Source organism: Stylophora pistillata, chromosome 3 (genome assembly GCF_964205215.1).
Source record: "Stylophora pistillata chromosome 3, jaStyPist1.2, whole genome shotgun sequence".
NCBI classification, from domain to species: domain Eukaryota; kingdom Metazoa; phylum Cnidaria; class Anthozoa; order Scleractinia; family Pocilloporidae; genus Stylophora; species Stylophora pistillata.
In genome coordinates this window covers 15,700,897-15,712,975 of record NC_142521.1, presented here as the reverse complement: position 1 = coordinate 15,712,975, position 12,079 = coordinate 15,700,897, and the positions used below count along the sequence as shown (strand labels likewise).

At 39.3% G+C, this 12,079-nt stretch overlaps 2 protein-coding genes and 1 pseudogene across 2 annotated transcripts; 1 reads left to right on the top strand and 2 right to left on the bottom strand.

Annotated features, from left to right (window-relative positions):
• Positions 1-3,840: 3,840 nt before the first annotated feature.
• Positions 3,841-5,701, bottom strand: LOC111336253 (52 kDa repressor of the inhibitor of the protein kinase-like). The gene has a single exon (XM_022942307.2). It carries the CDS (start codon positions 5,699-5,701, stop codon positions 4,040-4,042), a length of 1,662 nt encoding a protein of 553 aa, XP_022798042.2. The 3' UTR covers positions 3,841-4,039.
• A 1,172-nt stretch (positions 5,702-6,873) lies between these two features.
• Positions 6,874-12,049, top strand: LOC148734719 (uncharacterized; annotated as a pseudogene).
• LOC148734720 (uncharacterized) lies at positions 10,059-10,943 on the bottom strand. The gene is made up of 2 exons (XM_088752822.1): positions 10,469-10,943; positions 10,059-10,381 (listed from the first exon to the last, which is right to left on the bottom strand). Exons 1-2 carry the CDS (start codon positions 10,941-10,943, stop codon positions 10,059-10,061), a joined length of 798 nt encoding a protein of 265 aa, XP_088608948.1.
• Positions 12,050-12,079: the final 30 nt, after the last annotated feature.

Below are 12,079 nucleotides of genomic sequence, written 5' to 3'. Positions count from 1 at the left end.
CCAAAAATAGTGCAATTGTCCTGAGGCATGGGGATCTTGAAATGGAAAGATTTGAAGTTTGAAGTTTATCGAAGCTTGATAAGAAGAAAGCTTAATAGGAAATGACAAATTACAAATTAATCTAATTAATTTAATTAATCTAATTATTATTGATCTAATTTACACTTTCTTGTTCCTGAAGACCGTTCTTGCCCGCAAATAGCAGGAGCTAGTCGAGGTGGGCGAGAAAGCTCCACAAACTCAGGAGAAACAGCTATTTATTTTAAATGACTGTGTGGATCACATATCTCCACAGTGGATTTCCTTTGTGACATTTCTTGAGATAATGTTCGTTGCTTTTTGTAGTGAAAGAACCCAGGCCAGTGTTTTCTATTTTAGAAGCACTGTTAAGGAGTATTTAACTAATTTGCCAAGAACATACAAACCGAATATTATCCCCAAGCAGCGTTATCTCATCCATTTACCCTTACAAATGCTTCTATTTGGTCCTTTGATTCGATATTGGTGCTTGAGGCTTGAGAGTAAGCATGCAATTTTGAGGACTTAGCAAAGGAAAATGATAAGAATTTTAAATTTGCATACAAGTCAACTGTCTTCTCAAGTTTAGGGGAATGTATATCTTCGATAGAACAACACTTACTCAAGGCTTGGTATCCACTTGTAGAAATCACAGTCCACATAGGACATGTTGCTTGCCTCAATCAAAGGCAACTGAATACCTTTTAATTAAATATGGGATCCACTTTCGTCAGTGAAGTGCCCAATGCCATAAGTAGTTTTGCACTCTTTGCACTCGAGTAATCTTGCTGGCAGGCAAAGGGCCTGTTGGACCATGAACAATTGTCTTTGTGGGGTTGTTGTGCAGTTGAAGGTATTTTTCACATTTGAAACGAGATTAAATTGGCAGAGCGATGAATCTGTCGCACCAATAGCCTCTTTCTTCAGTTAAAGACTATAAAATGTCTCCTAGAGTGATCGAGGAGGTTAGGAACTTAAGGCAATACTGTTCCAAGAACTCGAAAGAGGATTTCGCTTCAGCTGGCAACAATGGAAACCTTATCTTGTTAATATAGGGTTGTCGGTAGGTTACTGAGTAGCAGGTTCTGTCCATAAAGTAGGTGGCTACAGCAAGGCATGCACACCATTCGAAGAGGGTATGGGGGGCTCAGTTGGTTTTGGGGGTCTCCCGCAGGAATTTTTGCCAAAAATGATACTCTGAAATGCAATCTGGGCGTATTTTCTGCCAGCATTGTGTAAATCTGTACATGGTTTTCCCACTCTTTTCTATCTCTTGTTCTTTAATCACTGTAACTTTGTAACCATTGTAATTTATTAATCATTGTAACTTAATTGTGTGTGGCAAATGAACTGATTAAAATAAAAAAAAAACTGTTAAGTTGATCTTATAGTTCTGGAATCCACCTTTGTGCAATCACATGCCATGTGATTAAAAATCCTGAGAAACTACAGTGCACAAGAAGGAAATTACTATTCTCTTACACTATATTTTGTCTTCAACACAACTTTTCTTTTTCTCGTTATTGCACAGTTTCTGTCAGTGTTTACTCTTTGAATTCACTGTTTTAAATGTAAATAACTGTAACATACAAAAAATTGGAGAAACCATGATGCTTCAGATTGGACTTCTTTCATTACATCTTCAAAATCACTGTAATAATCAGATTCATCTGATTCATGATCATCCACTTCGTCCAAAGGAAGCCCAAGTCTTTCAGCTGCAAGAGTAACCTCATCATCCACACGCAGTTGCTCTGCGAGCTCTTCAACCACTGTTTGAGTACCCTGTGTGTAGGTACTGGGTTCTGCTGGCTTACATACATACATACATGCATTATTTAACAATGCAGGTTAAAAATATGGTAGCGAAAGCTGATGTAGACCTGCTATGCATAAATATCGACAAGATATATTAATTAGGTAATTTAAATGCACATTAATTTAAGCAGAGAAACTTACAAATTTAACAAATAAAAGTATGAAATAGCATCTAAAAATATATAAAATCATCAGAGTTCTTAAATGTAATGGTAGAACTACAACCAAAAGATATTTTATCAATAGATTTAGAGTACTTTACAAGATTTTCTTTAAACGATGCAAAGGAAGAAAGTGGATGGGCTCGTTCAATGAGGCACGAGGAAATTTAACTTTAAGTCTGTATTTTTTGACCAAAAGAGTCGTACAATTTGTTCAAAGGTTGTACATGAATTGAGGTTAAAAACTAACATAAACTGACAACTTGAAAACACGAGGTAATGACAATGTGTACAAAACTGCGCATGGGCAGATATTCAAATAAGAATGCTGATTCAAGCGTGTCTTTTCCGCCGGCCTTGATACCATCAACATAAAGTTCAACGTCCTTAGTTCAAATAATGTTTCTGGAAAATGTTCTTTTGAGTTACTTCTAATAAAGTTACCTAAAAAAGTTTCTTTGAGTTCATTTCATTCTTATACTTGTTCTCTGAGCTTATGAGGTTCTTAATATACTTAGCACTGGATTCTAACAATTTGCTAAAGTTCTTAAATTGTACACAGTTTCTTTACTGGGTATCCTCTGATGGGATTAGCAGGCACAACTTTACAACTGGTCGAATGAATGTTGCAGTCTTGGTTTTGACAGTGACCACTCTAAACAACTAGTCTGGTCCAGGATGGATTCTGATGATTCGCCCAAGGGGCCATTGACATGGTGGAGTGCGATTGTCCTTTAATAACACAATGTCATTAACACAAAGACTTCGTTTGGGTCGCCTCCACTTATTGAAGGTATTCGGTAGACCACCGTTTCCAAAAATGCTGTATTGAGGCTTGACAAAGTTACCATCTTTTTAACGTTGAAATGGGTGTAGTTGAAACTTGGTCAGTCAGTGCTTCGAGTGGTCTGCCAGTTAGAAATTTACCAGGGGTGAGTGGAGCAATTCCATCGTCATCATTTGAGTCGAGTGCTGTGTAGAGTGGTCTAGAGTTGAGGCAAGCCTCGATTTGGCACAGAACAGTTGCCATCTCTTCGAACGCGAGTTTACTTTCGCCAACTATACGCTTCACAGGGGTGGATCCAGGATTTTACATGAGTGATTTGCACCAACCTAACTAGGGGGGTTTGGGGGCATGCTCCCCACGAAAATTTAAAATTCAGTGGCCTCATATATTTTTAGAAATAACAAATTCAAAAGATGCATACCTCTATATTCGTCGATAAGCCGAGATATTGCAGGCACAAGTTCGAAGTTCGTCGTGGACTTTATCTATGTAGTGGCTTCCCCAAAGGAGCGGTTTGTTGTTTTCGACGCGTAGTAAAACGGCTTACTGTTCGTCCTCATTGCCGGCGTCGAATTTTTCATATATCTTATCCTCATCCGCCAGTCCTGCAGTTTCTTCTGAGTGGATTGCTCCACCCTCGGTGCCGTCTGGAGTGTTGGAGTTTCTGTAGGTTTTAACCCTCAGAGTCCTAGCCACGCACATATGCGTGGAAAATTACTAGCCCCCAAGCTTTGCTCGTATCTCTCGTTCTGAGCGAGATTGGGCCTAGATATTTTTCAAAATGGCGGACGAAATCTAAATTTCGCATTTGAATGTAAAAAATTGTAGTTTTTCGATCAATTTCGCAATAAATTTTCAAAAATTTTCAAACACGTGTGAGATCAGTTAGCTTTTTAAAAATGGCGGCCGCTTCGGATCAAAATAATGCTCTTCTTGCTCAGAATTCGGTGCAAATCGAGTTTGTTGACGAAGATGATTTGCCTCTTGCCAATATTATGGAACACAGAGAGTCTGACGAAGATTTAGATGAAACCCTCATAAAATTCAAGGTTAAAATCTCTTTTCGCTAGTTTATTTCCATCAAGCCTGGCCGCTTCGGAATCAAGTGTTTTACTCTTGCTGAGGCTAGTTCTGGCTATGGACTTGTAAGCAAAGTATATACTGGGAAAGAAAATGGTGTGGTTTATAGCCAGGATCGGCTTATAACTTACAAGTACTCTAGAAACATTAGTGACTGTCTGGTACAAAAATTAAATTATTCATTTAAAATATTTTCCATTCTCATTCGTCTAGGATGTAAATTAGCAAATAAATCTATAATTTGTTCAAGGTCTAATTTCATTTCTCTGTGGGTATACATCAATGCCAAGCCATTCAGTCTATCCTGGACCATTGCATTTCTCAAATAGGTCTTCAGATTTCGGAGGGTTGAGATGGATCTTTCACAAGATGCAGATGAAATAGGAATGGTTATCAGGATTTGAAGTATTGTATACACATTCACATAAGCACCCTTGTCAATTTGTTCTAGGGTGGTAGCTATACTGTCAGGGATCTCTTCTCTTCTATCATTTTTGCTCTTCCACATTCTTTCCCACAACATAAGCTCTGCTGCTAAACCTGCATAATTAGGAAGATCTTGTCTGTAATGGTTACAAAATTCTCTAACATTATCCTTCCAAATGGGGTCAGTAGCCAACAAAATAGAAGGAATCACTGAAAATCCTTTATAGCACACAAAAACATCATCTTCAAATCTGCTGTTCAGTTGCATGAGAGCATGGTTAAGGAAGTCTGTTGTCAGATTGATCCTGTAATAGTATTCTGGGGTTGGGGCTGGCGCATTGTTTCTATGAACTTGCCTTTGATTTATCCTGGGCATGCTTGGCTGCACTGAAACAAGTCTTGCTAGAGTAACAGCTTCTTCATAGAGAGCATGGTGTCTAGTATCAATGTCAGTTTGCATGTCCCTTAGGACTGACTTCAACAGAACAATTTCCTCTTTTGCTTTAAGAAGATCCATTGCTTTCTTTTGCAGCCTAACAGTGAGTGGTCTGGTTAAGTCTAAAATGTGTCTCACAATAACAAGGGTAACAATAAAGGGAAATGTGATTGCATTAATTAGGGCTTGCGCATCATTTCTGCTGTTATGATTCCAGTTCCCACACCCAGGAGCATTTCTGTTCATGGAAATGTCTTCAAGGGTAGCCACAACTGGATGAAGAAGCTCCACGATTCGGTCCATACCATCAATGCGCTCGATCCACCTTGTTTTACACACATTTACCAAAACAAAGTGGTTGGCAGCAGGAATCAGTGCTCCAATCTTGCTGATCAAATGCTGCTGTCGCTTGGGGGAATTGTCAAAAAATTCAGAGATTTTTCTTACAACATCCATCATGTTTCTAACAAGTGGTAATTGGCATGTGTCAGCAACACACAAGTTAAGCCTATGGTTCATACAGTGAACATATATAGCCTTGTCATGTTGAGCCCTAATAAGTGATGAAGCTCCATTCAAGCGCCCAGACATATTGCCAGCACCATCATAGCATTGGCCACGACAGTCATTCATAGATAGTCCTAAATCAGTTACAGCACTAATTATCAAATCTTTGATAGCTGCTCCTGTTGTTCCATCCTCACAAAGGTAGAATCCCACAAATTCTTCTCTGACTGTTTTGGTCGAATCAAGAAATCTGATCACCACAGAAAGATTTTCTTTATTTGATATGTCAGCTGCTTCGTCAGACATAATACTGAAATATTTGCTATCCCTAATTTCCTGTGACAAATTATTCACAATGATAGCACCCACAGTTGCAATCATTTCATTTTGAATTGTTTTAGAAATATATGTCGCATTTCTGGGTGCAGTTTCCAGGTGATGTTGCAGTGTTTGGTCGCCGCTTTCCATTCGAAATTCTAACAGTGCCTGGAAATTACCGCAAAGATTGGCATTGCCTGGATCATCATCTCGTCTACCTCTGAGGGCTACGTTGTTTTTTCCGCAGAAAATTATTGTTTTGAAAAGGGATTTAAGAATTTCGCGATTTCTATTGATTTGCTGTTGAAGTAAGTTGTTGATCTACTGATTGATTGGAACCGCTTCTCTTCTAATGTTTTTCAAAAAATTCTCCATGGCAATCACTGCAAAATTATGCATCTCACATTTTCCGCTCGAGTGTTTGGTAAAACGTGAAACGGCGGACGTCCAAAGTGTGAGTGGAGACTTGTACAATTTGTCTAGTTTATTTGCATTTCGCCCACACTGGACTCCAAACAAAACACACGGTAAACAAAATACGCCATCGAGATATTTAGAGTATGCTAGCCAGGGAAATCTTTTCAGCCAGCTCCACACAAAATGACGGTTAGAATTCGAACATTCTACGGACGCTGGAAAGTCAAATAGCTCACCTGGTTTCCACACATTCTCTATGAACTTGAGCTTGTTCTGGTCTGAATATGAGCTGATTTCCTTGAAAACCTAGCCAATATCGTACTGAGAACAGTCCTCCTTCAAGCAAACTGGATCGCCTCGAACCATGATAGTTTATAAATGAAAATTCCCCGTCTTTCTCCCTAAGAAGTTAACTATGAAGTCTAATCGGAACAAGAACACGAAGGAACTCTGGGGGAGAGGGTTCCCTTTATATACGATTGTCAGTAGTTTCTACGGTAGTTTGCTGCCCAGATAGCCAATCACAACCGAGTTTGAGTAGTTCGCAAGACAATATGAGTGTTTCTAGCCAATCGAAGTGGGTTTTGAGTGATTTTTAGCCTCAATTGAGTCCCACCCCCTGTGTAAAAGTTTTCTCCGGTCGATCCTACGAATTTTTTCGCGTTGTTCTTGAAAGTATCGATTAAGAACGAAAGCGTACGAACAGAGACGACTCAGCGAACTTGCTGGGGAGGGACTGAGGCACTCTCTTCTTTATTTCATTTCATAACTTTAAAGAAACAATAAAACAAGAAGGATAATTGATTTCTTGAATACATTAAAGAGCCTGAGAAATAACAAATGCAGGTTTGGAAACATTTGAGTGATTTCTGGAAATCACTTGAACTACTCTGGATCCACCCCTGCTTCAGATGATATTTGCAAGCTTTGACCCCATTTTCCCAGACGGAATCATGGTGAGGACCTGTAGGTGAATAGTGTAGGGGTTCTGTCTAGCCCTTTCTGCGTGGCCTGGGTCCGAGTCATTCGACCGAGAGGGTTCATTAATATTCATACCACGTAGGTCCGCGAGGGGTTTAGGGGGATTAGGGTTTTGGGGTTAGGGTTGGATATCGCATAGGTTCATGTGTGGGGTTTTTGTATCTCATTTAAAAAAATAACGGTTTTCAAGGTGTAATCTCAAACAAAGGGAACAAAAGAATCCAAGATGGCGAAGGGATTAAGTCAAACACACTGTTTTTGCATTTGACATTATTTATTGTCACACAACACAGAGAAAAGAGAATGGACCCTACATTGCGCGTTTGGGTATCGCGAGTTAGACATACTAATCTAACCGACTAAGACTGTGAGTAGAAGGGGTATGCTCTAAAGTAAAATGAAACGAGTGGTGTCAACTCATGGACCATGCAGCCACCCAAAAACTCAGGCGGTTTGGTATTTCCCAAGGAGCGCACATGTAGAAGTACTTCTTTATAGATTTCGTGAGAGCCTAGATACCACTGGTAATAAAGTTCTCGGGGATACGAATCGGGAAGCTCTTTACGGCAGTCGATCGAGACACAAATGAGTACACACGTTTCAATGCAAACACGTTTATTACATCTAAAAAGAAACATACATGGAACTTTGTTTGCAAAATGTCTCGCTCTTTCAAGTCTCCCGTCATCCGCGAGGCTGACTTTTCTCATCTTTTCTTCGAGCTTGCACTCCACGATGAAGCGCAATAACTTCCTAAGGCTGTCTATGGCTTCGGTCTTTTTTTCTCTGTATTTTTCATTGGAGTAGAACAGCTCGTCTGGCTTCATGACAAATGGATCTCTTATGGTTTTTAATATGATACCCTCGTCTTCGCTATCTTCTGCCATAAGGAGGTCTTCTATGGCGTCCACGAGGTAGTACAACTGTTCTTGCTGAACGATTACTTTCTTGCACGTTTTTGGAGAAGCCGTCTTCACAATACCCAAGCAGAGAGAGAGGAAGAAACATATATACATCCCTCTCATATATACATCTTTAGCCAATCACGATTCCGTTTTAGTAACACGTGTGGTGAATCGTATGCATATGTATAGTATAAAAAACGTGATACTCATGTGATACATGATACTTCTTACCATCGTGACTGCATGCTTTCTCCTTTGTTTCCTCCTCTTGCGTTGTGTTTGGTGTTCTTTGACCCAGACATGATCACGGGTACAAACAACGAACGATGGCTTGATAATAACTTCTCTCTATGAATTCCTTCTGTTTTAATTCTCTAATTTTACATTCTTTTTCTTTAAGAGTTTTTTCGGTTGAATCTAATGTGCAAGAGTCTCAAATTAAGGAGATATCAGTCCAAACTGATAATGACATTGTGCATGAAAAGCTACGAGAAGAAAATACAAGGCTACGGCACGAATTACAAGAAGCAAGAGTGGAGATAAAGCGATTGAGCAACTGTGCAACTCGTTTTGACACTGAAAACTTTAAAGACTGATAAAGATATTGATTTTTATACAGGATTCTCCAGCTACAAGATGCTTCTTTTGAGTTACAGCCTTATTGAAGAGTCAGCAAAGCAAATAAGCTATGGTAACTATGAAAGAGTATATTTCCAACAGCCAAATATTGGAAGGCCAAGAAGTTTAACAAAGTTTCAGGAGTTTATTGTAGTCCTTATGAGACTAAGACTAGGACTCTTTGAAAACAGACCTTTCCCATAGATTTGAAGTTTCAGAGTAAACCATCTCTGTAATAGGAAGGACATGGGTAAAATTTTTAAGATCAGAATTTGAGCCTCTTATCAAGATGCCAGCAAGGGATGTTTTTAGATTTCACAGCCGAAAAATATTTAAAAAGCTTTTCCCGAAAGTTGTTCTAATAATTTACTGCACAGAAGTGGAAATGGATAGACCTTCTGCCCTAGACTCTCAATCTGCATGCTATTCATCGTACAAGAGCAAGCCTACAATGAAAGCACTGATTGGTATTACTCCAAGTGGTGTGCTTGCATTTGTAAGTGATTTCTTTCCAGGAAGCACATCTGAAAAAGAAATCACACAAATGACTGGACTTCTTAATGAACTAGAGCATGGAGATGAAATAATGGCTGACAAACGGCTCAATATCCAAGATGAGCTAGCATCTGTTGGTGTTTCATTGGTGATCCCTGCTTTCTTAAAGGGGAAAACTCGGTTTTCAATGCAAGAGACAACTAAGAACAAAGCTATTGCAAGCGTACGAATTCATGTTGAGCGAATGATTGAAAGACTGAAAAGCTGGCATATATTGGACAGGAAAATAACCATTAGTATGGCTCCATTTGCTTCAGACGTTTGTGGTTGTGATAAGTGCTTTCTCAAATTTTTTACCACCATTGAGAGCTTGAAATATGCTTTTATAACGAAACAAAGTAATTTTAGCTTTTTCCATGGGGAAGTGTCATTACTCTAGTATAAGAAAAAATGTACAACTATTATGATACTCAAATAAATATCTTAATGACAAATATTGAACTTGTTATTACAATATATTCTAGTATTACACAATTATTACAATACGTAACAACTATTTTAATTCCCATTTCATATAAATAAGAAAGATAATAAGTTTCCAAATGATTTAATTACTTCTGGTTAAAAGATCAACTCTTGGAAGGCCATGCTTTATCTTTGGAAAGGCAAGTTCTGGGCATATGTGTGCATCAAAAAATGTTCCAACTTCTGTTTTACTTCAAGCCACCATGTGGAATCAAGTAGAACTCTCTCAATATAAATTTCTTCATATGTAGAGCCCTTGACTACAAAGTCTACCCACATTCTTGTAGTGACAAACAAAGCTTGCTGTATTTGATAAAAATACTGATGGCTTTTATTGATGTGAATTCCTTCACTATCTTTGAAACAAATTCTCTTGTGCAACAAGGCATCCTCCAAGGAGTCATATTTGTCAGTTTGAACATATTTCATTTTTAACAATCCTTGTGAATCTTCTACAGAAGGGTCGAGCACCATGCCGTCAGGGCTTGCTCCAAGAAATCCATCAGTCATGCTCATAACAAGCCACACTCAGAGACCTGTAGACGTCATACCCACATTCAGCTTGTTTATGCAGGTTTTATTCTAATATTTCTTGCTCTTTGGCCAGACTGTTCCAGACTTGTCGTTCGCTGAATTTCGCCAATTCGGTTGGCAAGGAATGGTTTGAACTCGCGGCTTTGGTTGCGAACCCAGTACCACACATTTTCTGAGTCAGTCCAGAAGGTGATTCTGTCCACGGTGATCACTTTCAGGATGTTCTGGGCAAGTCGACTTGAAAGGACGGCACCCATGAACTCTAGGCAAGGAATTGTCATCGCCTTCACCGGAGACACATGACACTTTGATGCAATAAGGCGTGAGGAGGGGCTGCTGTCCTGGTATCGACGGACTAAATGGGCGATGGATGCAAAGGCATCATTAGATGCATCTGAGAATAGGTGTAGTTCAATGTTCTGTGGGTTCGCTCAACGCAAACAACAAGGAACAGCAACATTTGACAATTGTGGGAGCTCCGATACCCACTTCTTCCACTTGGCTTTTAAATTCTCCGGTAACTTGTCATCCCAATCCACACCAGCCATCCATATCTCTTGCACAAGGATCTTTGCTCTCACTGTAAATGGTGCCAAGAACTGAAGTGGGTCAAACAGACTGGCTATAGCACTAAGTACGTTTCGCTTGGTGAGTGGCTGTTGCACTTGCAAAGTAAAGACATCTCTTTTGGCTTCCCACATAACTCCTAGAGTTTTGGTCTTAGGCACGTTGTCTTTGTTTAACTCCAAGGTAGGTAGCCAATCTTCATTTGGGATATCTTCAATTACAACTGGTACATTGGAGGACCACTTCCTCAATTTAAAGCCTGCCATGGCTAGTAGAGTAGATAGCTGGCGACGCAGGTGTTGAGTACTTTTGACGTCCTCACAAGAGTCTATTACATCATCTACATACATCGAGTCTTCAACAGTGCTTGCTGCTTCAGGGAACTCCAAAGCATGTGTCTTGGCATGGGTCTGAAGGAAATACTGTGAACAAAATGGTGAAGCAGTGTTTCCAAACTGTAGACGTTGAAACTCGTACACATCAGGCTCTCATCTTGCCTTTTTTCGAGAATTTCCACATTCAGTGAAAAATGGAAGAAGGGGTTAATAATGGATGTCAAGTTTGGATGTATTGCACATGCAGAGTACGAGCCGTGAAATTGTTTTGATTTTCGAATGCACTCAAAACATAGAAATATGGATAAACAGATATACTGCAGTTGTAAGTTAGATCGCTGGAAGTGCACCCTTAATTCGCATAAGAAAATTTTGGGTCGGGGGGTAGTTGTCAGAAGGCTATCCCCGGGTGAAGTCAATAATTTTAGTCGGTACTTTGTAGGATCCCCTGCACAAAGCCTTAGGATTATTCGACAAATATCACTTAGTTTGAGGAGATTATTTTGCTGGAAAAGAGAATGTAGCCTTCCCCATAAAATATTTATCAGTATGCAAGTTTTGGTGTTATGTTTCACCACTGTGATGTTCTGATTGTTGAAAAGGGTCTGCATATTATTCACACCCCTGGAATTTAAGTCAATTTAGCGTTAAAAATGTCTTCAGGCAATGAGAAATTTTCCTAGAAGTCGCTGTATACACAGATGCATCTGCATGTATTGACGGCAAACTATTGATTTATCTTTGCTTGACAAGCAAAGTGAACGTCTTCGTAGAGGCTCACGGGTACTATTCACCGCCAGATAAAACATTGTAACAGAATAATTGAAGGGTTCATTGCAAAAGAAGCCCTTGGTGACTTAGGATGAACTACTGTCGTCCCATTCCAACGTACTGCCTGTTTACTTGTGGGACCGAAGGAGAACTTAACATGACATCAAGAGTCACTTAGTAGGGCTTCACAAAAGAAAAATCTATGTAAGCAAAGGACAAGTTTTAAGTTTCTCTTCCAAATATTTAATGTCTTCCGATGACATTGACGTACTAATATGGCTGCTCTATTATAAACAAGATCATTAAAAATAAAAAAAAGAAACAATATACATTAAATTTATATCCCTGATAGAGTAGTTTTCCAAGAGATTATGATTTCA

Excerpts from the sequence above, each read along its gene's own strand:
- LOC111336253 (XM_022942307.2), bottom strand. The coding sequence starts at position 5,701 with ATGGAAAGCGGCGACCAAACACTGCAACATCACCTGGAAACTGCACCC.
- LOC148734720 (XM_088752822.1), bottom strand. The coding sequence starts at position 10,943 with ATGTATGTAGATGATGTAATAGACTCTTGTGAGGACGTCAAAAGTACT. Across the intron at positions 10,382-10,468 it reads AAATGTTGCTGTTCCTTGTT|TCCGTCGATACCAGGACAGC; the intron begins GTTTGCGTTGAG and ends TCGCCCATTTAG.